Raw genomic sequence first — 26,767 nt, 5'->3', positions numbered from 1 at the left:
CTGGCCTCGAAAAGTGCTATACAAATAAAAATTACTTACTTACTTGCTATTAAATTTATACTTTTTTTAATCTATTTGATGGATGTTAAAACGCAGAGTAACGAAAAACTTTTTTTTTTTTATTATAGGGGGAAGTAAAAAAGCAGTCAATATTGTTATTTACTGCATTTTAATCTTTGGAAAATCACAGAGATCTTACTAGTTCGACTTGACCTTGAATAATAAAAATAAAATAAAAATCCACTGGTTTGATCGTAGTCACACATATGACAAAACAAACAAAAGCACACGTCTGTACACTTTATTAACATAAAGAAAAGAGCGTTGATAACAGTAATAATTACAGATCGCTTCCCCACTGATGACGGCGATGCAGAGTGAAAACCGGAGTCACGACCGGAGACTCGCCGGGCGTAGAAACACAGAAAAAGATTTTCTCAGACATCTTTTGAGAGGACTAAACAGAAAAGTGAGAAGGAAAGTCTTTTTTTTCTCGCATATAGAAACTTTACATTTTCAAAAACAGCCGCCTCTCCCCCCCCCTCCATCTTGCTGTCCATGATGGTAAGGTTGTCCCCCTTTCATTCCCGGAGCTGGAATCTTCACAGTAGCACGTTAATAGTCGGAGGCTATTGTCGAAGCGGCACAGGCACTTAAAGACATCGACACTGACGTACAATCTGGTACAAGAGTCATGCAGTGATACAGCGTTGGCCGACACGACCGTGAGGTAATGATGAACCGAATGAAGATGGATCCAGACAGAAAGAAAAAAAAAAAGGGAACCAACTTTTAGCATCAGATTGTATTTACACGGGTCTCGTAGAAATATACACATCTCGCGGCTACGGCGTCTTTAGCTATCGAGCTTGTCCACAGCTTTTGGGGGTGAAGGCAAAGCCATCCAGTTTGCATAAACACTATCATTGGCATATCTTGTAAAGACCGGATTAGTGGCATCGTGTCTGTGGAGCGGCACCGGGCTCTTCTCGGGCCAGTTGGGGTATGACATGCCTAAAAATGAGAACATATCATTTGTCTGCACTCAAGAGATAAAAGAACAGCAGCGTAGCAGGCGGTGAGGCTCTGGAGCGAACTCTGAAGCGGCCGAGCCGACTCTGAAAGAACAGATCACGTGTTTTCTTTTTACGTCAGTGAGTTGTCGCTTCAAGGCCAGGACCACAGAGTTCACGAGCCTCACCGATGACAGTAGAAGTGGAACACAAGTGACATCAACACAGTCTTGTAATTCACGCACCAGAGATGGATAGAGTCGGACCTGTTTCTAATGTCACACGCCGTCAGACGACCTCATGACAAATGGAAGCCAAACGAAGCTGAGACCCTTGGATCTGGTGTGCATTAGAAGCAGGTCCCCGTTAAAAAAGGCGAGACACAAGATCTTTTTTTACACACTGAGCCTCTCATTTACGGGCGAAATGGAGACGCGTCAGTGCTGGTCAGCGAGCAGAGGGCATGCCTAGAACCACAGTCACACACACTTGACTACAAGGAAAAGCCAATCGCAACTTTCGCCAGAAATTAAAAAAGAGAGCTTGTGTTTCCTGTCTTCTAAAATCTAGTAAATGCGTGGGAGATTCTACCATAGAGCTTGTTTTCAATCCATGTGGAGGGGAGGGTTCGAGGGAGAGGGGCGTTATTACAGTCCACTAGTGGCGTGTCCTCTTCGGAGAGGGCGTCGTCGTACAGCAGGGCGTCGGCCGGAGTGGACGCCGCCAAGTCCAGGTAATCCTGGGAAGATAAAGATTAGAGCGATTAGAGTGACGCAACACGTGGAGGCGACAAACATGTTTGTGTGGCGGGAATAACAAGAGTGTTAGATAACTTGACTTATTGTAAATGTAAACAAAGAGATTTACTTCTGAAGGAATTACTTTTTTTGATGATATCTTCTTCTTTATCCACCATTATGGACCATTAATCTAAAGTAAAGATATTAAATCCATAGTAGGTTGATTATGCTTTAACTTTTTTTAAACACTTTTTTTCCCATGTATAATTAAATTAAGTTGAAGTGACATGTTTACAGAAAAAGTGCTGATAAAGTGCTCACCTAGGCAGAGGATCTTATTTCAAATGACTCACTCATGACTCATGACAATTCAACAAAACATCTTTCAGGAATAGTGTCTGTTTACTGTCCTGGACTTGAAGCTGCATTCTTAATATCAAGCCCTCGGAAGATGCTACCTTTCAATCATTAACCATTAGTGAACAATAACATTTCCCATTTTTGATAGTTCTGAACTAATCGGCAGCAGCAGTGAGAAGCCATACAAGTGAAAGACAAATCTCTTTAAACCTTCATTAATCCAAATTAAACTACAGACACTTCTGAAATGGAATCACTTCTAATTCAAAAGCAATTGATGAACAGCTTTACAATATATACATTTAACAAATGCTGTTAAACAAACCAGAGTGAGTTTACATGTTTGAAAACATATTAAGTGATCAAAACTTGTAAAACACACCAATAGTTGTCTTAGCTTAGACGGTAGAGTTGTTAGCTTGTCCGGGGTTCAATCAAAGCTCTTGATATAATTGTGTACTTGAAGAAAGATACTTGAAGGTCAACTAATGTGAAAACACAACTCTCTTGACTCACTCACATGTTTCAAATGTTAAATCTTTCTCTCCAAAATGCATTAATTCCCTCATCATGACCACGTTTTGAACTTATTACTATAAAAATTTCATCTGGAATTTGGGCGAACAAGAGGTTACGAGAGCGGAGTCCATTATGATTTAATAATAGCTTCACTCCTCCTCCCGCCAGCTGTAATCACACCACGCTTTGTTTATACAAAGAGTCCCTTTCAGGTGGAGACTTTTGGAATTGATGGACCAATCACAGCAGAGTGGGTGTGGTTATGGTAAGATTTAAGATCATTTTCTGATGTAAATATTTCAATGAAAAGAGAGTTTTGTACAAACAGACACTGATGATACAATAGAAGATCTTTTTAAGACTCACTGAAATCAACACATTATCTGAACTTTAAACCTGAAGATGAGCTGATGCTACTCTGTGTGAGATCGTGTGCGTGAATGTGTGACTTAGTGTAATATAAATATGAACAATGAACTCACAAGTTCAAAATATAAAAGTTGAAAACTTTTACTTCTTCATAAACACACATAAAAGTCCTTTATTTATCAATTGGTACCGAGTTACTTAACAAAAGAGCAGCGATGTTTAAAATAAAGTTGCACTTTTAAGTGACTTGAATAAATCTAATGGATTTGATTAGAAATATAATCGGCACATCATTCCTCTCACTAACAAGATCACTAATTCATCGGTAGCTAAGATTACGATCTGATAGAACAGGAAGAGAATGACAGTGTGTTTTCCTTCCGTTCTCTCCAGTGATGACATGAAATACATCTTCAGAGAAACAACACGTTTCCCAGCATTCATAGAAAGAGGCTCATCAGGCAGAAACTGATAAATAATAGAAAGATGTCTTCTCTTGTGTAACATCCGTCTATCAAACATGATTTATTCTTGCACGGAGGTGATTCTCCTGCTTGCCATTAAACATTTATCTAGAATCTAGAACATTCATCTGAAGACAGAGAACTTCTCGCTCATATATCTGTCACTGCTGTTGCAGCGGCTCCGTCCAATCACAGACCGGATCTAACACTGAGGTCCCGCCCACATATGTCCAGACTTTCATCATGTTGGGAAATACACACATGTTTTTGCAATACTTTTAAACTTCTCTGAGAGGAAGTGTTGGGTTAGAAAATGTAGTTTCACATCTACTCAGAAGGTCAGTTTGGCAGTGTTGCTTCTCAAATATGTGAGAGTTACAATTAAAAAAACATGTGTAAATTAATATAAGTTTACTACAGTAACTGCTTCAAGTTATTAGACAAAAGTACCTGGACTCACTTGGCACATTGAGTAAGGGGGATCCGTAATAAGTGCCTCTTAATAAGATCTCTGATTGTACTATAATCTATTTCCGGTTCATTTAAATCATCAAGTTTTCGGCTCTTGTCTTAACCTTTTAAGTATATCTTTTATTGAGTATTGTTTTGATTGTTTAAGCGCTTTGTGACCCTGGTCTGGAAAAGCACTATATAAATATAATTTACTTACTTACTTACTCTTCTTGCCGGTAGCTTGAAAAAACTTGTTAACTTGTTTAAACTTATTTGAGTACGTAGTACTGTGTCCCCTGTATGTCACATTCATCACCTCAGTTTGATGATTAAAGTCACTTCAGACCTTCTGCTAGTGATGTGTTGATGAGGATTCATGACACAGTGTCATCATCACCAGAGCTCAGTTGAGGTTTCATTAAATAAGTGGTCAAAACTGGAAGATTATCGAGCGTAGAGTGCCATCTAGTGGCCTTTAAAGAAACTGTAACAGACCGTTTCATTAAACCTCGCTTTTACCATGTTATTTTTTTTGCCTTTTTCCCATTCAACCGCGTCGATTAGAATCCGTACCCGACTCTTCACCATCATCTTCTCCAGTTCTTTGCTGATGTCCGAGAACGTCGGCCTTTTGTCTGACTCTTGTTTCCAGCAGCGCAGCATGAGGTTGTACCTGTGGAGAGAAACGAGTCAACATGTTGTATTAAACTTTCTTTTTTTTTCCGCTTCGACTGCAGACACGAGGATGAAGAAGCTCACATTTCCTCGGAGCAGTTCTCCGGTCTCTCCATTCTGTAGCCGGTTTTCAGGAGGTTGAAGAGGCGTTCGGGGGCGATCCCGGGGTACGGATTACCTCCCAACGTCACGATCTCCCACAGGAGCACGCCGAACGACCACCTTTGCATGACGATGGAAATTTAGATTGGTTTTTTTTGCAGAATGTTTTAAAAAAGAGATTTTCTTTACTCACACGTCACTCTGTGTGGTGTAGATGTGATCGAACAACGACTCGATGGCCATCCACTTGACTGGTATTCGACCCTGGAGAGTCACAAGAGCACATTGTTGATGAAATCATCTTAAAGATACACAAGTATGGAAATACATCAGTGCTATCAGAAGATTGAACGCTTGAATTAAACATTTCAATTGTTGTAACTTTGTTTTGTTTTTTAGAATTAATTGAAATGCTTTTTCACTTGTTTCTTTACGGATAGAGCTTGATATTATCGTCACATGATCGTCTGCTTGTTGCATGATTGGCAGAAAGTTTGACTCGTCTTGTGGCACTATTATACCAACATTTTTATATTGAAATTAAAGAGCTACTGATTAAAAATAAAACAATTTAAAATGTATTTTGAATTATTGGAATTAGAACATGTGTAAAACCCTTTTTGAAAATATTCAAACTTTTAAATGTAATAATAATAAAAACGTTTGATCAACCTTTCAGTTTGCAAATTATTGAATTAAAACATTTAAAAATATTAATTCAATGCTTAAAAACAACAACCAGTTCAATGAAAAATGTTAAAGTTTCAACCATGAAATTGAACATTTAAAATGTTGATGATGACTAGTACAGTGTAATTACCTTGCTCCTCTTGACGTAAGAGTCCTCCTCGTACACGTCCCTGGAGAGGCCGAAGTCTGAGATCTTCATCTTCCTTCCTTCTGCCACGAGGACGTTCCTGGCGGCGAGGTCCCTGTGAACCAGCTGGCGGAACAAAAAACGCTCTCAGTTCTGGGGCCGCCGACACTCGTCAGGGAACCGACCGGAAGACTCGTACCTTCATCTCGGCGAGGTACTGCATGCCTCTGGAGATCTGCCAGGCGAAGGAGATGAGGTCGCCCATGGTGAGCGCCCGGTCGTCCGGGTTCTCCAGGTAGCTGGAGTTGCGGTTGGCGTCCCTCCCCATGAAGCTCGGGCCAACTTTCCGACTCTCGCGCAGGAAGTTGCGGAGCGATCCGAACTTGGCGTACTCCACGATCAGATACAGAGGACCTGTTGAGGAGGAGAGGGTCAGAGTCCAGGTGGCGGCTCAGGTCTGGGACGCGACAGGACGGACGCTCACCCTCCTGGCTGCAGGCCCCGAACATCTTGATGACGTGAGGGTGGTTGACCTGCTTCAGCAGCGTGAACTCCGACAGCAGGTCTCTCAGCTCGCTGTGCGACGCGTTCTCTGTCCAGACAGACATGATGAACGACTGGAACTCCACATGTCAGCTCGTCCAGCTTTTTTTTAAATTTTTTTTTTTTTTACCTTTGAGCATTTTCACAGCCACAGTGGTGTAGCCTGCTTTTCCTTTTAGCCGGAACGCCGTCGCCTTTACGACCTTCCCAAACTCTCCTTCTCCCAAAGTCTTGCCAAGAACCAGGTTTTTACGAGGAAACTCCCATTTTGGATCCTCCTGAAAAACACAAAGGCCACCATGAAGTCTCACTAATTCTTTACACAAGTAAGATTCAGTAGTGACAGTAATCAAATCTAATATAGATGCACATTAAAAGTGTAATAACATATCGACACACCCAAGTATTTATTTACAATTTACATGCATGACTTTTGTTCATTTTTGTGTTGCAATTAAACTTCCAGCCACTAGATGGCAGCATTGATTATGCCCTCCCCACAAAACAAATTGTGAAAGATCCCAGCGATGACTGAGGACAAGAGGATACAGTCGACTCTAGCAGCTTTTAAAGCTCATGTTTGGACAAATTTTGGTTTCAAAACAAATGAAATCAGTGACGACATCTTCAAGATCCACGTGGTCTGTAAATACTGCAACACTAGAGTCAAGTACTCGACAATACTATAAATATATCTTTGTAACTACAGCATCACAATATGTCGTATCCTTGCTTCTGTATCTTGATATGTGTTTAATCGTCAGATTCTTGCCAATACACACCCCTAATAGACATGTTATAAACACACTGTCACTCAATAACAGTACAAATGAATAAGGAGAGGAATTTGATTGAAATGCTAAACTCCCAGTTAGAGACAGTTTGACAAATATGGTATTTGTTTGGCCTGTGAACAAGAGTGCTCAAAGATTTTTGCCTCTTTTGTGATTGAGTTTGACTCTCCTGCTGTGGATCAACCAATCACAGAGCAGAATCACCAGCACTTGAGTCAAGAGCTACACAGGCTTCTCAGTGCAATAACACTTGAAAGACTGTTGTCATTAAAGGAATTCAAAAAGTTACCTTAAGGGGAAAACAAGAGTCAAGCTTGTATGGTATTCAATGGAATTTCAATCAAAACCACTCAAAGAACAGTTTGTTTTGGTTCACGAATGTAAGAAAGATTTAAAAACTGAAAGAAAAACTGAATAAGAAAGTGCAGCTGAACCACCTTGAAGTACACTTCAGTGACAGCTCAGATGTTTAATTTACTTATGTATCTTTCTAATGTAGGAACTTCACCCTTCTGGAGAACACAACAATCTCATGAAGTCAGAATCTTCCCAGGGGTTTGTGTCAGAATCCACTTACAGGGATCTTGAAGGTGTCCGTCTCGATGGACTCCTGCGAGCCTCGGCGCAGGTTGTTGACGGCGAAGCTGATGGGGTACGCCTGGGCGGGCCGGCGGAAGGTCATCTCGGCCGAGGCGATGGGCGGCTTGGACGAGTTTGTGTGGTAGCGGTGGATGAAGTAGGAGGAGAGGAGGATGGAGACGAAGAAGGAGAGCAGCAGAGCCGTGGCGATGACGGTTTTGCACATGTCGTCGCAGATGGCCTCTGGAGTAGAAGATAGTTTTTATAAGGATGAAACTGAGGAATGAATATAAAAATATGATTCTATTTTCACTGTTGTACTCGTCCACGCACCCTCGATATTTTCTTTCTCGCAGAAGCACTTATCCGAGTAACAGTAGCAGGTCCCGTACCCGGCCTGTATCCCGTTCCTCAGTCCTCGTTCGTGACCTCCGATCACTATTTCATCTGCAAACACAAAACAAACACTTGTTATTCAGGTTACAAATCCTTCCTTCTGACTTTCACTGTTTGCTATTTCAATGATTTCAAGCAGGCTTTGAGTAAAACGTCACTCACTGGTACAATCTTGAGGGCAGATCGAAGGATCTTTACTTTCCACAGCGTCACAGAAGCTGTCGGGACACGTGCGCAAGTCAGGAGAGCATGTGGAGTAGTTTTCTGATATTCCTGGAGAAGGAAGCAAAGAAAACGTTAAGATAAATGATGAGTTAATAACTATTGTCACTTGTGGTAGATCTAGATCTCTAGGTGTCAGAAGGAGTCGTTTAGCAAAAAACAAGCTTTAAATAGATGCTTAGTTATTATGATTTTGAAAAGAAGAAATGATTAATGAAAACTACAACTAAAATGGACAATATTATATAAACCTTTAATGAACAATAAATGGTCACTATAGCGCAATAAACATCCGTGGAAAATATGTATAATAATAACTATATAATTTTATGAAAAACAGATCTCAAAAGAATAAATAAAATCCAAAATAATCTCAAGAATAAATGCCTTAAAAATAGAAATATTTCAATTATATTTTTTGATAACATTTTTTACTAAAATGAAAATTAAAGACTAGAAAAAAACAGAAGAGTTTCATGTTTTAATTTAAATCTTTACCCAATATAATTGTCCTTAATTTTTTTAGATGTATTTTTTTTTTTTCAAACATATTTATTGAAAAATAAAACAATCATGTACATGTTTGCTAAGTGATTTTCCCGTTTTTTCTTTCTTCTGTTAAATACAACAAAAGTTTTTTCATTTTTTTTGTATTAAATAACAGTGATAGAGTACATAAAAACAATAGAGAGAAATAATAACAATCATCATAAACATAATGATATTAAAAATGAAGACAAACGTATAAAAATTGCCCAAAAATAAGAAGCAAACCCCAGAGTCAAGACTTTAAATAAACACAACTTTAACCCTACAAGTATAAATACATTTGAATATATACTGTATATAACTGCATCCAATGTGAATACCCTTAGACTCCAATCCCACCTAATCCCTCCCTCGGCTCACCTTTTTTTAATCTGAGTTTTTGAGCATTTGAAATACAGGTGATCTTATTGGGACAGCAGGGGGCAGTAGCACGAGACAGGTCTACAAATACTTTGTGGATCCAGATGGTATTTTTTTTACCCAATATACCAATATAAAAACTCTCAAGTGTTTCATTTTGATTCACTAATAGTTCATCAGTCTACAATTAGGCCACTTCATGAGATTTTTTTATCATGGAAATGAAACTCGATGTTCCCACCGTTCTCAGTCCCTTGCCTCCACTGGCACCTCCCCGTCGTCGCCCCAAGACCCCGGGCCGACTCGCAGTCTCCTCGCAGCCGGTTCTCTGCACACGACAGCAGCTGCTGTTTCTCCAGGCTCGCCTTGTTCACTGAGACACCGGGGAAAAAGTCAGGATGGATGTCGACGAACACTACAGAAACTGGGAGTGGGAGCTTCACCTTCACTGTCCAGGATGATCTGGACCAGGGTGCTGGCCTCCAGCTGGGTCGGCTCCTCCTGAGCCACCACCACGTACTGCAGGTCCTGACACTCGGGCCGCTGCAGCGCCTCGGAGTCGTTCACGTACAGCACGCCCCACATCTCGTCGGGGGCTTGAGCGATGCCGACGGCGGCGAAGCACAGCTGCTCCTCCGCCGTCAGGTTCTTGTCGGGCAGCCTGAGCTGGTACGAGACCGCGAAGCCGTCGAACTGCTGGCAGTTCTCCACGCACACCCGGCCCACCTGAGCGAGAGTGTCAATGAATGACAGTTCAATTACATAATGCAGATGTGGTTTATGGACTTGAGCTCAGGTCGGGATGGACGGAGCCAGCAGGGGGCAGCGAATCAGCAGCGGGAAGAGTGAGTCAGCAATAAACGCATAAACCTGACAAAGCATTTTAGAATAAATCTTTCACTGCAGCACTTCAGTGACACCAGTGAAAAGTAGTTGCAGCTCAATATCACTAAAACCTCTTCTGTCTTATGGAGGTTCTTACAAGTTCTCATGCGTCATGAACTAAAAGAGCTCGATCCTTAAACATGTTTTTTATTCAGTCGAACATCCTTTAGGTTGTGTTTTAGTTTCAAGAACATAAGATTTTAAAAATATTTGGCGGGTGTGCTACTTAACATACATAAAAACTGAAAAAGACCTGTAAAAGGAGTATGAACTAAAAAGTATTAAATATTTATAAACTATTTATTATATATAAAGCATTTGTAAAAAGAAAAAAGGAAATTATGTGAGTTTTGTTTGAAATTATTTACCATTTTCTTTTTTTAAATTTCTTACATTTGTAATAACAAACAAATTTCTTAATATAAATATTATATATAGAAAATTATATATATATTAAAAAAAATGAATCTATATATCCAAATATATATGAAAAATATATATGAAAAATGTGCTCAGAAAAGATGTAAAAAAATATTTTTAAAAGGATATTGTTTAAAGGGGGGAATAAAACCTTATTAGGCATTAATTACAAAAAAAAAAACTTTTTTTCACATTTGTAAAATGTATGCGTTTAAAATATTTTTTTATGGAATTTAAAACAAACCTTGTGAACTATACATCTTTAAAATCCTTTTTTAAAGAAAAATAAAAAAATTAGCTTTTTTTAAACTATACTTACAGCTTTCAGCTTCGGTTTAGTTCTTATGTTATTATATCATAATTACTTGTTTAAAACAGCTTAAAAAGATGTAGTCATTTCAGAAAAAAATCTAAAAACATTATATTGGGGATTTCAAATGACCTCTGACTTAGTTCATGCCTGACCTGCTCGTTGAAGCTTCTGACAGCTGAGAGTCGTACCTGTGCATAAGGAGAAGCTCGGCGTGTCAGCGTGAACATGTGCGTGATGTTGGTGAAGTGGATCTGGACCGGCAGGATGGTGACGTTAAAGTGAAGCGTGACGGTTCCTTCCAGTCCCGGGTACGACGTGTCGTTGACCAGGAAGTCCAGCTGCAGCGTTCGATTCTCCGTCACGTACAAGTTCCTCTTCAGGACGAGCTCTGAAGTTAAATGAAGTGTTAAACATACTGAGAGTATGGAGAGGCTGTCGGTCACTCACGGAAGTCGTGGACGGTTTCTCGGATCCCTTTGTTGGCGTCCTTCTTCTCGCTGAAGCTTCCTTTGATGTCAAACGTCTCTTTGGTCCAAGGATCCGTGCTCAGCATCGTCCCCACGTACTTGTTGTGCGACTGGTCTATGGGGTAGATGGGAGTCAAGTCCCTGTCGTAGACGAACAAGGTGCCGAAGGAGCCTCCCTGTGAGTGAGGAGACAAGTTTAATTTCCCAAGTCCTCGAACAAAACATCTCTTAACGCTTCACACCTTCGTCCGGTTGAAGCTGATGACGACGTCCGCCGTGTCGGTGCCGTTCACGTACGGCGCGTTGTCGTCCTCGTCGTTGACGAAGACGTCCAGCGACGTCTCCACTTTGGTGATGAAGGTGTCCGAGCGGACGGTGCAGACCAGCAGGAGTCTGTAGCGCTCGCTCTCCTCTCGGTCCAGAGGAGCCGTCACCACCAGCTCGGTGGTGTTGTCGTCCACGGCGAACGGTGCCGGCGTCTCTGTGAGAGGGAATAAAACAAGACAAACATCAGCATGATTTTTATGTTATTTATCATCACAACATTATCATTACAACCTCATTTTCCTTGATTTTCTGGAACTCCTGTTGTGTTCTCAGTTTTATCTTGACCTTTAAAGTATATACTTTATTGAATATTGTTTTGATTGTTTAAGCGCTTTGTGACCCTGGTCTGGAAAGGCGCTATACAAATAAAAATTACTTACTTACATTAGAAAAGTTGAAAACGAAAGGTTATATATTCAATATTCTTTCATTGGTAACCTTTAGAAGACAGTGTTAAAACTGGTATAATAGTGCTGAGCTACTTGATCAACCTTTCAGCCAATCATACGACGAACAGACGATCACATGACGACATAAAAGCCCCAACTTGGCAACTCATTTTTTGATTCCAAAGCAACTGAATTGTAAGTAAGTAAATAAGTAATATTTATATATATAGCGCTTTTCGAGACCAGGGTCACAAAGCGCTTAAACAATCAAAACAATACTCAAAAAGGTACATACTTTAAAGATCAAGATAATACTGAGAACAACACAGGAGTTTGAGAAATTCAAGGAAAAGAACAAATAGAAACGTCTTAAGATGTTTCTTAAAGGAGTCAGTAGATCCATCAAGAGAGAAGAAGATCGTTCCAAAGCTTAGGAGCAACAGCCTGAAAAGATTTCTCTCCTCTGGTCCTGAGCTGTGTGCGTGGAACCATAAGTAGATTCTGATCCACAGACCTCAGAGCCCGAGCTGGGGTGTAAGGCTGGTGCAACTACAGTAATATACCAACATTTTTGTATGGAAATTAAATAAGAATAATTAAACCTTCTGTATTAAAATGATTAAATTCAATTAGAAAAATTCTTTCAATGTCAATCATTCACACGATCATGATCCGGTTTCCTAACTCATCATGCATGAACTCACCCGTCTCCACGTTGTAAGAGATGGTGTAGTTCGGGCAAACGTTGAGCCTGGTGAGACGCCGGAGCTGCCTCAGCGCCCCGGGGAACCTGTTCTCCATGATGTGAGGGTTGGACGTGTCCCTGTGAGGGAAGCAGAGCTCCTTCATGTCCGTCTGAGGGCAGCCCGGCATGGTGGCGTTGACGAAGTACAGCGTGATCCGCAGCGCGCTCCTGTTGATGCACTGTAACCTCCTGGTGACGCTGTTCAGGACCATGGAGTAGAGGAACAGCTTCTTCACCGACAACGACTTTTGAGCTGAGGAGAGACGAGAAGTGTTGAGATCTAGCGAGGATTCTCAGGATTGTTTGTTTAATATATTATATGTATTTGGCTTTATAAGATAACAACTATTAGGTAACCTTTTGAGTTGGAAATGTGTTTTTGTTGTTTACAAATAGGCATATTAAATACTGTGGAAATCAATTCAATTCAATCAATCTTTGGATGATCTATGAAATCATTAAATAAATATATCAAATTGTACAGTAAAAATGGGACTTATACTTTATAAAATTATAATAATAACACTGGATCATGATTATATTACAACAACAACAACAACTTATATATTTATAAATATATATTTTTAACCTGAGCTCATTATTCTGAAAGGAAATTAAAAACAAAACAAACCAATTTAAAAAACAAACGTTATTTTTACCCATGGAAGGATTTCTATGCACACAAAGGAGTAAAATGTAAAGGAAAAAGTGCCCAAGAAGATTTAAAATATCTCCTTATTCAAGTGAAATATATACATTAAAGAAATGATCAACAATAAATATCAATACGTTTTGTGTAAAAACTCTCACAAACCATCTTCTGATCTTAAACCTTTTAATTATTTAACTTTTATTTATTTAATTTTCATTTACTATTATATGACATTTTAATAATATTAATGTACGAGTCCTTGTTTTATTTTTATTTATGCGATTGTGTTATTTATTATTGCATTCATTCTTTATTACAATGCACAAAAAAGTCCTGTGTAGTTTTTATTACTATATTGGGAATAAATGTCTTTTCTGATTCCTGAATTTGTTCAGTAAAAATCAGAGCATACTTGTAAAACAAAAAAAACAACAACCTTAGTTTTCATGAAACTGTATTCAAATACTTTATTTTGATTAAACATCTTATACAGGATAAGAATAAGTGAAATATATGTATTATTTATGCATTAAAGGGAGCGTGTATGCATGCCTAACTACACATGCGATATTTATGTTTCATGTGTAAAGACAGATGTGTTGATAAAGATAATTCAATTATATGTATAAAATAAAACTGTATTTGTACTTGATTGTCAGTAACTCACTGAGCAGTGCGAAGTCGCTCTCCTCCAGCGTCTTATTCAAATACAGCGTTCCAGAGTTGACGTCCAGGTGGAACCAGGTGTTGTATGGGGGTCTTTTGAGGGAGCTGGACCAGCACAGGTAGAAGTGCGGCCGCTCGCGCTCGCTGTCCAGCATGCCGTGGATCTGAAGGATGGGGGTCCCGGCCAGCTGCCCCAAATACACCGTCTCAGTGTACTCGTTCTGAGGGAAGTAGAGTCCTGCAGCTCCTGAAACATGTGAAACACCAGAGGTTCAGAGGTCTGGCCGTTTATTAACAAGCTGGTACCAGAGCAGCAACAAAAACCTTCATGACCACCACACATGCATCTGTGGCGCCTCTTCCTCCTGCTCTCGACGGCGGAAATTGAAAGAGGAGCTCAAATGACACTTACGCAGCTCCTTTAATGAATTCCTCACATGGTCAATAACACGCGGCTTCTCTCGTGCGTTCACCACACAATGTTTAATTACATCGGAAAACCTGATACGCAGGACAGATGAATCATTACCAGCCTGGGGGGGCATGTTTGTTTGTATGGTCTTTATAAAGGATGTGTGTTTTACAGGAAAGCAAGTGTTGTTCTTCTAATTATATCCATGTTGTGCTGCTCTTTGACTGATGTCATTAGCGGACGACAAAACTAGATTTTCTATTTCTGTCAGCCACTGTCGAAGGCCTCGGCTCTGGATTCTGGACGTTGATTTGATTTAGCGGGACTTGGATGACGGGAGACAGGAATTGACAGATAAAATGTCAAAGATTTACGATCGGAAGATCTGCAGATATTTTCTATTAATAAGGATTGCGACGACAAACAAGAAGTAGATCTTGTGAACCCAGCTGAAGCTGAAGGGAAAGTGCATTATGACGTCTGCCTTTCATTTTAACTCTGCTTTCTATTTTTCAACTTGACTTTATTAATAGACAACACTAATGAATAATAACTCATGTGTGTGGTGTATTGACAAATAATAAAACATTTATTTCCAAAGGTAACCTCTGGATATAAAAACAAATTAATGTACTAACAACAAAAACTTTAAAAAAATATACTTCTACATTTAATTTCTATATTAATCTTGGGAACTCTCAAAGACCAGTAGATTTTGACTTTATAGGGATGAATTTAATCAAATTCCAGTCCAGAACTTTATTACTACTACTACTTTATAATGGAGTTTCTTTTCCAAAAAAATGTTAATATTGTTTTCTTTTGCTATTATATTATTTGATTTAAAGTATTGGTTCCCATCACTATTAATTAATTATGCATCAAAACAAACAAGCTTGTAAACCGTCCTCCTCCTGAATTGAAATTGCATTAAAGATGCTGTGCTCTCTCGTAATGAAAGGTCAAATATAGGCATTATTTCCACTAAACAAGTGTATTTTTACCAGTGTTTTAAAAATAAATTAAAATTAAAAGTATTAAAGTTAATACAATAAAATTAAAATAGAGTGTGTTTTGGCTTTATTTGTTTATTTGTACTCTGACAAGTCACAGTTTACATTTGGTGGTGTTGAAAATACCATCTGGATCCACAGATGTTTTGAAGATTTAAGATGCAACGTAAACTTTATGCCTCGCATTTGTCGCACATGTAAATTCTTAGACTCAGTTCTGCCACCTATGATCAGTTTGAGCTGATTTATCTAAATGTCATTTCAAATGCTTAAAAAAAGGGACCAAATAGCGATAAAATTAGGGAAAATAAAATGCACAACTCATGTGGAAATTATTCGGCTGGACTGAGGTCTTCAATCTCTCATTGCTTTTCCAGTCTTCACTTCTTTAGTTTGGGTTTAAAGTTTCCAAAAATGACGCAGCTTAAATAAAATGAAGGCCAATAAGAAATCCAGAAATGGAGAACATTATAAGTTGCACGGAGGACAGAAGACACTCATGTATTGGAACGTAAAGATAGTATTTAAGCATGACGGCTTTAATTACAGACTAAAAAATGAGTACATGAGGAGCACCAGCCCTCCAACAAGACTCAACACACACACATAAAGACAACTAAAAAAATCAAGAAATGCTCATTTAAACTGACATTTTTATTTTCTATAGAACTTTGAAACAAGTTCACACTAACATGCATCAAAGTCCATTTTCAAGTTTTATAATTGGTGCTTTTTAAGAAGTCTCTACTCTACTGTCCTATTGATTTGCACATGTATTATTATTAATAATATCAAGCATTATTTTAAGTTTTACTGCTACATATAGTTCCATAACTTTTACAATGAATACATGTTTTAAAGACACCTTGCACGTTCCTACCAAATAGTGTTTAAATAGCTGCTATTTAATAAACCAATAGTTTCTCTCTAGTCATGTATGTACTAAAGTAAAGTGTGTTATCATGAAACAATTGCACTCACTGACCCCGTAATACCCAAAAACACAGAGAAACCATTATTAAGAGATGCTATTAAAATACATATATATTTAGATGGTTAGAAGACAAAATGCAACAAGAATGTATTTCAGGGTCGAGCACAGTCATTTGGGGAAACAGGGCCCCATTTAGATCAGCCGCCATTAGAGGGCGCTGTCATCTAGGGAGGGTGGCCAGAGTAGAGAAGTGCTGGTCAACCATTACAGTGATGTGTATCACAGCAGTCAGCTCTTATTCAATCACTGACCAGTAACGACCCAGAATCCTATTTCACAAAGCAACCACACTTTTGTAGCTACTGGTAAAAAAAATAAAAAAAATCCTAAGGCGGGTCACATGATCAGCGAACCAGTATTGAGCAGACTTGGCACGGAGCCACAGTGTCCCGAGCACAATGCAACACAATTTATTTATATAAATCTAAATCCAATTCCTCTCCAGGAGCCCGGCCAACAGAGAGCCGGCAGTTCATATCAAAGTAATTAATTGAACGGATCATGCGGGGCCGGTATTAGCAAACAGCATCTCTACGATTCCACGAATGACGCACCAGAATGATGAACAGACACACAGACTACCATTGAGTGGTGTTGACATATAAAGAGCCATTCTGGGGGATTTCTTTTCAAGAAGGTGTTTATGGTCCACATGTGCTCATGTGTGCAAACATCAGCCGCACAGGTGGACCGTTTACGGCCCTCAAACACCAATAAAAAAAAGCGAGCACGACAGCGAACTACGCTGTGGTTTCTTCAAAAGCGTGAGTAAGTGATTCTCCAAACAAAAGACGTGTTTGAACAGCAGGACTTTTGTAGCAATCCGTGTTTACAGTACATATCATGTCCCGCAGATTAGACGGCCAAATTGAGCTGCTGCGCGGAAGGTCATTGAAAAACAAGCTCTTCCTGGACGCCCTTGACGTGGACCCGTCTCCATGAGGTAATGAGCGTCTGTGTTCGCTTTATCTGGTGATTTCACCGCGAAAGGACAAAAAGGACGAGCGGCTCATCACAACATCCGAGACCTTGGGAGTCAGTCGGCCACAGACCACGGGCGTCTGGAGCCGGCTGGAGGGTGGGACGCCCTCTCCCTCGTCCCAGACAAAGACGGGAACTCAATTAGCTCAAAGCGTGCGTCGCATGATAGATTTACCAGCTATGAGCTCATGTGCCGGAGTGACCCGCACACTTAGTACCCTTGTCCATGTCCACCGATATACACTTCAATGTGAAGCTGCACATCCACACCAAAACCACAGTATATATTTGTATTTCTATATATAAAAACACTGTATATCAACAAAAACATAGTTGAGATTAAATGTATTGTTGAGAAGAAGAGGTGAAGGCAGATGAAGAGAAGCACAAAATAAGAAGGGGAATAAGTAAAAGAAGAAAGAAAATCAGAAGAAGAAAGTGAATAAAAACAAAATAATAAGCAAGAGAAGTAGAAGCAGAAAGGAATCAATAGGAGAAAGTGAAGAAAAACAAAAATTGAGAAAAGAAAGAAGTAAAAGCAGAAGAATCGTAAAAAGAAAGTGGAAAAGAAACAAAATGAGAAGAGGAAGAAGTGAAAGCAGAAAAATCGTAAAAAGAGAGTGAAAAGAAACAAAATGAGAAGCGGAAGAAGTAGAAGAAGAAAAGAATCAAAAGGAGAAAGTGAAGAAAAACACAAATTAAGAAAAGAAAGAAGTAAAAGCCGAAGAATCGTAAAAAGAAAGTGAAAAGAAACAAAATGAGAAGCGGAAGAAGTAAAAAGCAGAAAGATCGTAAAAAGAAAGTGAAAAGAAACAAAATGAGAAGAGGAAGAAGTAGAAGAAGAAAAGAATAAAAAGGAGAAAGTGAAGAAAAACACAAATTAAGAAAAGAAAGAAGTAAAAGCCGAAGAATCGTAAAAAGTAAAGTGAAAAGAAACAAAATGAGAAGCGGAAGAAGTAAACAGCAGAAAAATCGTAAAAAGAAAGTGAAAAGAAACAAAATGAGAAGCGGAAAAAGTAGAAGAAGAAAAGAATCAAAAGGAGAAAGTGAAGAAAAACACAAAATGAGACGAGGATTAAGTAAAAGCAGAAGAAGAATTAAAAGAAGTGACGAAGATTCACAAAATGAGAGGAAGTAAATAAGTAGGAAAAAAAGTAGAATAATAAAAAGAAAGACATAGCAAGCAGAAAATCAGATGTGGAAGATGAAGAAAAGGTAAAATAAGAAGAAAAGCAGAAGAATAGAACAAGAAGCAGAAGAATATTTACTTTAAATCACTTTGGCAGTTTTCTAACATTTCATTTGTTTACTCCTTTGACAAAATTTTCCTACATTTGTTTATCATTCTCCAGATACTTATGAGCATTATAACCTGTATTTAGCTAATTTTAAACAACATTTGTCTCAAATTCATTAACTGCTTTTCTTTCTCTCTGAAAGATCAAACAAATGTATTTTCTAGAACAAACATTAATTGTTGTCTCTTCATTTCTACTTTAATTAGCAGTAAAAAACGAAAAAGAGGAACGTTTTGTTACCATACCATACAAACACAAGACATACAGTACAAACAATTTAAAAATCATTAGAAAATAATACAATACAAATAATAAATTAAAATAAGCACAATAGTAAAAAAGAGTAATGATAAATACATCAACAATAACAAACAGGGGAGGTAGTGGAGTTACATAAAAACACTAAAAACACACTAGTTTATTTATAACATTGCAGTACGGACTGAGATCAGGTCGGTTACAGAGCCTCCATGTCAACAGCAATACAGATCAGTAAAGCGCTCGTCTGATCTATAACTTATCTGGCTCCTGTGGTGAGAGCCCCACTCGCTGACCTCTGCACAAGGTCAACGCACACATGCACACACACACACACACACACTCACACGCACACACACACATATATATATACACACACACACACACACACATACACACACAATGGTAAAGACGCGTCACAAAAGTATCTGGCAGCAGACCAATCAATAAGCGTACTAATCAACAATGATGCTGATTGTTTTCTTCTGTTATGGGGTGTGGGGGGTGTGTGGGGGGGGTACACGTGTTCAATCGTCTCTGTTTTCACATGAAGGCCACTGAAATATCTGATTTATGGTTTTGAATCCACTGCCAACACAACTATTTGGACCATCAGTTTCCACCATTTCTGAATAATCCATCGCCTCTCTACAAATTGGCCGGAGAAGACATGACCCGGGGCGACGTTTTGACAGAGGAATGAATATCATAATCCGACCAAAAACAAGGGAGACGTGTCGACGGATCTCAATTGACCAAAGAAGATGAACATTGAGCCGCGATTCCACTTACAAACATTTGTATTGATCAGTTTTCAAATGTCTCTCTCTCTCTCTCTCTCTCTCTTTCCTGCGCCAGGATGTAACCGTTGCCTCGTCATTTCATCCCGGATCCGCGATCTCTCGGCTATGAGAGCTAATAAGACGGGAAAAGCCATTTCCTGTCAAAAGCGTCCGTCATCGGGCCTTTCGTCGGAGAATTACGGTATCTGATCCTCCTCCTCCGGGCGAGGTCGGCGCTCGGTTGACGCACCAGGCAGGTACTGATGCATACCGTAACATAATAATCAATTAGCCAATAGTGTAATTCAATTATCCCTCGGAGAATACAAGAGCCCGAGATTCGATGAACCGTGTTCATCAGTCATCAAAAAATCTAATACAACATCCCCTCAGGGCAGAGCTGCGAGTACAAATCCAGTTGAAGAACTCTCGTGGGAGCCGCGCTCGCATCAAAAATTCATCACGTGCTCCATCGTACGGCTCCAGACTCCACAGTCATTAGACTAGTTTGATAAAACTCACTCACCAGTAAAAAGTAACTGGATTAACGTATGCAGATATTATTGCCAGGAGAAGAGATTGAAGTCAAAACATAATTTACAAAATGTTATTATCATCTTCCTATGAATTTACTCGGTTAGAGGAGGTTCTGGACAGAAGGTCCCGAATATTGAACTATACTACTATCAGATGCTTACATTCTAAACACTTAAAGTGCTCATTACTTTCTTTTGAAGTTAAATGAACTCTTGTTTGAGTAAAGTATGCTAGCTAGCTAGCTAGCACTGTTTTTGCCTTCAAACAAATGGATATAACGTCAAAAACCCAGGCTTACGACACCTACTACTACTAAAAAACTGTTTTCAATCGGGTTTTCCGTTAAACAATTACCTAAACTAATCATTATATAGCTAAAATTGTGACTTATTAAAGAACTATCATTACTTGAGACGGATGCTGCTAAGCTAGCGGCTAATCGTTAGCATTAGCTGCACCATCAGAAGATGTAAGACAGACCAAGTCTCCAGATTAAAATTCAACTAATGTGTTGATTTTAGCGTCTCTTAATACGATCTTGGACCTCAATTGTACTCATCAGTATGTATTTGTCTGTAAAAAACTATCTTAATTTAAATATATACAATAAAATATTATCTTAAGCTGCGCCCACCGAAAACTTGTTGTTTTTCAGCTGATTAAATGTTGTTTACCATAACCACGCCCACTCTGCTTTGATTGGTCAAGCTTTAAGGTTTGTCACTGTGTGTCATCAATCTTGGAAGTCTCCACCTCCAAGGGACTCGTTGTATAAAGAAAGTGGGGAAGATTACTAACTGTTTGGAAGGGGCGAAGCCCATTATTACATCATAATGGACTCTCGTAACCTCTCGTTCGCTGAGATTTCAGACCAGGGGAGAGCTTTATAAAGTAATAAGTTCAAAACATGGTAAGGGACTTACTGCATCTTTGAGAGAAAGACTTCAACATTTGAAACATGAGTCAGCGAATCAGGATAGTTGGGATTTCACATTAGTTGCTCTTTAATAAATCTACCCGTTGAATAAATCCATCCTCCTGGCCGAGGCTAGTCAAGTCCTATTAAATAATTCACCAATTCATAACACAAGCCGCGACAGGTGGCGTTGAGTGTCGTGATTTTACGATATAATTTCATAAACAGGTAGCTTAAAACTGCTGACAGAAGCGGCAGACGTCCACGCTGATGGATCACATAATGGAATATAAAGTGGAAACACGAATCTTCCTGCACATAAACCAAAGCTCTCAATGTCTCTGGCATCAGCAGGTGCAGCAGGCAGCAGCCGTGGAAAAATAATTCCCAGCATGTTTACCTTCCTTCGGAAAAGGATCAGCTCCTCTCTGTAACAGGACGCTTGACGGGATGTTTATTTTTAATTTAGAGTCCTTCATCGATGTTTAAGCATTGAAAATACAAACTTTATGTTGGACTCACAGCTGGTCAGGAAGGTTCAACACCACTGGGCGACTGGAAAAAATAACTTGTCAAGACCTTTTCGTGAAACAAGAGGACAAAACTCCCCAAGGGCAAAATTTCAATCAACGTCTCCTTGTCCTTTCGCCACAGCAAATTAGATTCTAACCATGCATGAGGAAGGAGAGTGACCCTGAACTGACTAGAGGATCAGCCAAAGAGCTTTGACAGGTAAAGACGCCGGAGCGGCAACAGTTTAGAGGCCGCGCTCGCGCTCCCAGCTTAGGCTAATGAATTGGGGCGTTGTCCCGCCAAGGGACATAACATCTTGGAAAAGAAAAGCCCATTATATTAATACAAGTATCATTTTAATTTCAAAATGCTACACTTGGCAACACAAAGCACCTGAAACTGCTGTGTCACACAACTCTGATGCAAGAGGAAAGTATTTTGTGTTTGTTGTTGCTGATTTAAGTGGCTTTATTAGAATGGAGTGGGGAAAAAAGTGCTACTATCGACATGAGCATCTCTAACTCTTACTCTATCTTGCAATATTTCTCATTCAAATACCAAAAATAACACTTGAGGAATATATTTTTAACCCAAACTTTGGTTCTACTCACAGTACAATATGACTAGTTTACTACCGATGAAGACCAAACATCTTTTCATCATTTAATTCATCACTAAAATACAAAAACTTTTAAGAAATAAAAACCTCAGGCACTCAATTCTTCCATTACAAACATCTCTTAATAATCTTTTTTTTTCAAAATGAACATTACAATAATCTAAAAAAGTATTTTAAAGTAAGAAGTCACCAATTTTAGTAGTGCATGTTGCAACACTCGAGCTTTTTCTAAACCAGTACTGCTGTTTCATTCACTGACTTAACAATACTATATATATATATAGTATTGTTAAGTCAGTGAATAGCTGATGGAGTAACAATACTAAATATATATATATATATATACATATGTCAAAGTACAGATTGGAATCCGGTAGGATCTGCAATCCTTCTAGTACAGATTGGAGTCCTACTACTGAACTGGGATCTGAATTTTGGAGTTCAAATCTGTCCTAGGAGGATTCCAGATTCTACCAGTGAATTACAATCTCTACTAGGAGAGTTTGGAATCCTACTACTGTATTGGGATCTGAATCTTGGAATTCCAATCTGTCCTATTACAAATGGGAATTCTACCAGGACAATCTCCAATTCTAATTCGGATTACATCAAAATGTTTTGGAAAATAGACTGAATCATTTCACACCTAAAATTTCATCTTAGGTAAGTCTACATCCACCATTACTATTCTAGGTGAATTAGTTTATATTTTAGATATCTGATAACCCTGTCAATACACTGTACTAGTAGGATTCCAAATTCTACTGGATTCCAATCTGTACTTTGACATACAGTATAAATACATGTATATATATACACTGTTAATTACTTTTATCATACAAACATTTCATGTATTTGTAATAATAATAAATACCAGTTATTTTATGTCATTTGTGACAATGAATTGATTAACCTTGAACTTTATCCTAGTTTTAGTCATTTTCTAAAGCTGTGATAACTCTAGAATGTCCTGCTAAATGAGAAATAAGGTTTATTTTCAAAGCCTAGTTTATTATTGTTTACTCTCGTGTGTTCTACCGTGTGATGATGGGATGTATGGAAGAGATTGTTTAAAGAACAGAAAAAATGCATTTGTGGTTCACCAGCGAAGGTTTGAGTGGGACGCCACAAGGCCGACATACATTATTACATTTCACTGCCATGAAAATGTAGGTTTTAATCAGTAACAGCTTTTCAAAAACTGTGCTAAATCTGCCCCGTGTTCGACCCGAGAGACACGCAGTGACAACAGAAGTGGATGTTGAGCATGATTTACGACGCGTCCACGTCCAACACAAAGCAGACGCTTTAAGAAATTGCATAATCTCATCAGGAGCTAAATCAAATAGCAGCATGTATCAAATGAGATTTATAGTTTTGCTTCCCCTTAAAAGAGAAAGATGCTGATGAAAGTGCATCCTCTGGGATGTCGGCGGGGTCATCACGGGAGATGACCGCTCGGTTAAGGTTTCAAAGGTCAAAAGGCCGAAGGTCAAAGATACAGTAACGAGAAAAGACAAACGACTCGAGGCTTTTATGAGCGGACGTCCACGGCTGTGGAAAAGATGGATCTCTAGTGTTCATAAAAGGATCTTCAATAGTAACATTCGACCTCGAGCCGACAAACATCAGAACTTGCACCGGTTATTAACCGGTAGAATTGATCAAAAGTGCTTTCTTGCAGCCTCCCAATCTCATCTCAACAAAACCACAAAAAAGAATCCAGCGTCCTGGCTCGACTCCACCGGCGTTGAAAACTTAAAAAGAGACGGTTCAAACTGATTTATGCCTCGAACCGCTTTACCTCTTTCACTTTAGGCTTCTTCTCTTTTTAAGAATCCTGATCAGTATTAGACTCAGGGCTGATTGCCAATTTCCTCCTGAGTCATTCCTTCAGCAAGAGTCACTAATCAGTAACGCAGACTGACGTTAGCTTCCTAAACTATGGTGACGCGGGTCGTCGACTCTAGAGATTAGCTTACTTTCTTTTGGTAAAGAAGTTGGAGTTAAATGAAAAGTTAATACTAGTTACAAAGAATTTTCACAAAAAGTATTAAAAAATAAATTAGTGAAAACAAAAGTGATAAAATAAATAAATATTTAAATAATAACTTCAATTAAAATGCAAAAAATAATAGAAGGAAAGAAATGTATAAAGATTAAAAAAAACAAAACATAACGGAACAATGACTTAATAAAGGTCAACAGGTTCAGTAAAAAGTTCACATGTGGCTCCCTTAAAAAAAAAATCAAAAATCAAATCTTTCTTCAACCATCAACGACTGTTAATATAATGCGATATTCAAATTCACTTTTTGCTGACTCAGTACACAAACATCTGTAAATTAACATTCTACAGCCCATAGGCAATTTGTTTATGTTTATGTCATACCCTATTATTTGAATGGCCAAGATGTGACAATAGGACCAGACTGCTCAGTATCCTGGATGCTGATTGGCTCAGTGAAGTGAAGTGAACTCATCTACTATACATTAAAGGAAGAAAAAAAACGACACATATTTTTGTTAATCATGGCAGCATCCATCCATCTCTATAACCAAAGTATTACCATATACATCGTATGAGAAGTATGTCAATGGTTTGTGCTAACCAGTTAGCAAAACCTATTTTAAAACAATAAAGTAAACCTTATTCAGCTTCTTCATTGACAACGAAAAAAAAGAGTCCTACACATATTTTAGCTACTGCTTATAAACTAGCGTAAACAAGTACTACTACAACTAAAGTAAAAATCAACACAACATTAGCTTGTTTTCTTACTCTACGGAAAAGATGCTGAACATTAAAACCGTCATATGCTGAATAGAGGCTTAAGTAAAAACACATATTTCAATGTTAATTTAGACTTTTTAACAACTTTCCGACCCCACAGTAGCTTGTGACATCATCTGCTTTAAAAACTTGTTATTCCATTATTTATTTGCCTGTATCTTCCTGCTTTTACAAAATGTGTGTACCTTACTTTTCTGTGTGCACAGTTGTGTGTTTTAGTGCGAGCTCTATGCTGCTACCATTTTAGATCCTAAGATAAATCAAGTAACCATGTTGCTTGTTTTTACACCAACTAATCGTCTCCCAAACTTTTCCCAGACCACATTAAAAGAGTTGTTGGGCTGGATTTAGCCCCCCTGACCTTGAGTTTAACCTTTTAAGTACTGTTACAGAAAAAAAAAACAGAGCTTCAGTCTAGACTAGAAACGATGAATTCTAAACAACGTAGTCCGACTGGACTTCACGCTTGACCTTCGTCTGAGTAATGTGTACTTGTAGAACCGGGCGATATTTCCCTCCAGAACACAAACAGAGGGTGTTTGCCCACTGATAGCAGCAGCTGCCGCACACCTGCCTGCAGCGTCGCCCTCGACTTCCAGCCTTTTGTCGCCACAAACAGGCGAGTGATGGACGCAAAGTTTACATAGAGACCGGATTTCATCACCTTTAATGACCTGTCTTACGCTTATAAAATCCACCTTTATGAGTAACTCATATCCGACTGAAAAAAAAACTCATAAAAGCTGAAGTGAAAATCATCAGAAAAGTGTGTCCCATAGGACTAAAAAATCTCCTCTAAATTTTCATGAATCAATTTAACAACTGTGTCGGAGACAAGCTCCCCCGGGCGATTACGTAGTCCTCCACTTTATTGGCACCAGAGCAGACACGTAAAAATGTCCTTTTTAAGTCAAAATCTGATCATCTCAGATACGCGTTTCCACTCATGCTGATCAAACGACACAAGTTCGTCTAAATGCATCCCATCACAAACGCAGGAATCCCACACAATGGCCTATATTTGTCCCGAGCATCACTTTCGGACATGCGAGAGATTTGCACACCCGTGAGTTATGAGGGACACTTTAAATTTAGCTGGCATGTCAGGAGAGTGTTGCTACAGTTGTGGCTGCGGGATTATAATATTATGATATATGGCTGTATTCATTTAGGGGGTCGTGCCAAACATAACACAACAATATGAGCAGCGCTTGCTGCATGCATCACAACAAAGCTTCATCATAGCATTTACACCTTTCAAAATGGTCAATAAAGTAAATAAAAACAATAAATATAATCAACTTTTCTTAGTTCATTTTGTTTCAAGGCAAATATGCGACATTGACAAACCACTTTAAATGGTTGATACATTGATACAGTTGTTAATACTGAACCTCACTAAACTAAAAGTGAGCAATATAAACTTTAATTTAATATATTTAAGTTATATTTATACTTGTATATACATTAATTATTATATGCAATATTTAAAATGTATTCTGTTTATACTATATTGCACTATTTTTAACTTATTAATATTTATATTTATACTTTTTATATATACATTCACTCTGCTGTTTTTTTAACGGTTGCCAAGCAACGAAATTTCGTTGCCAGTTTCACTTTTTTCTGACAATAAAATAAAGTCTAAATTCTAAAGTCTTGAGCCCCTCGCATGGATCCAGAGGACACTCACCGTCCAGCAGCAGAAGCATCATCACCACCACAGCGATGTTTCCACGAGAGAAACCACAACTTGACTCCATTTTCACGAACCATAGGTGAAAGTTTTCCGATGGACAAAAAAAGTGCTGAAAAAAAGAAGCGGATA

At 38.7% G+C, this 26,767-nt stretch overlaps 1 protein-coding gene across 1 annotated transcript; it reads right to left on the bottom strand.

The window, feature by feature from the left end:
- Positions 1-286: 286 nt before the first annotated feature.
- On the bottom strand, positions 287-26,767 carry ret (ret proto-oncogene receptor tyrosine kinase). The gene is made up of 20 exons (XM_087802738.1): positions 26,633-26,767; positions 13,821-14,066; positions 12,461-12,754; positions 11,283-11,521; positions 11,021-11,216; positions 10,762-10,961; positions 9,399-9,681; positions 9,197-9,328; positions 7,987-8,097; positions 7,762-7,875; positions 7,427-7,671; positions 6,186-6,333; positions 5,997-6,104; positions 5,712-5,926; positions 5,516-5,638; positions 4,889-4,959; positions 4,678-4,815; positions 4,492-4,591; positions 1,605-1,752; positions 287-1,014 (listed from the first exon to the last, which is right to left on the bottom strand). Exons 1-20 carry the CDS (start codon positions 26,700-26,702, stop codon positions 857-859), a joined length of 3,339 nt encoding a protein of 1,112 aa, XP_087658864.1. The 5' UTR covers positions 26,703-26,767; the 3' UTR covers positions 287-856.

This window comes from Callionymus lyra, chromosome 11 (genome assembly GCF_982586985.1).
Source record: "Callionymus lyra chromosome 11, fCalLyr1.hap1.1, whole genome shotgun sequence".
NCBI classification, from domain to species: Eukaryota; Metazoa; Chordata; class Actinopteri; order Syngnathiformes; family Callionymidae; genus Callionymus; species Callionymus lyra.
This window is presented reverse-complemented; position numbering and strand designations above follow the sequence as displayed.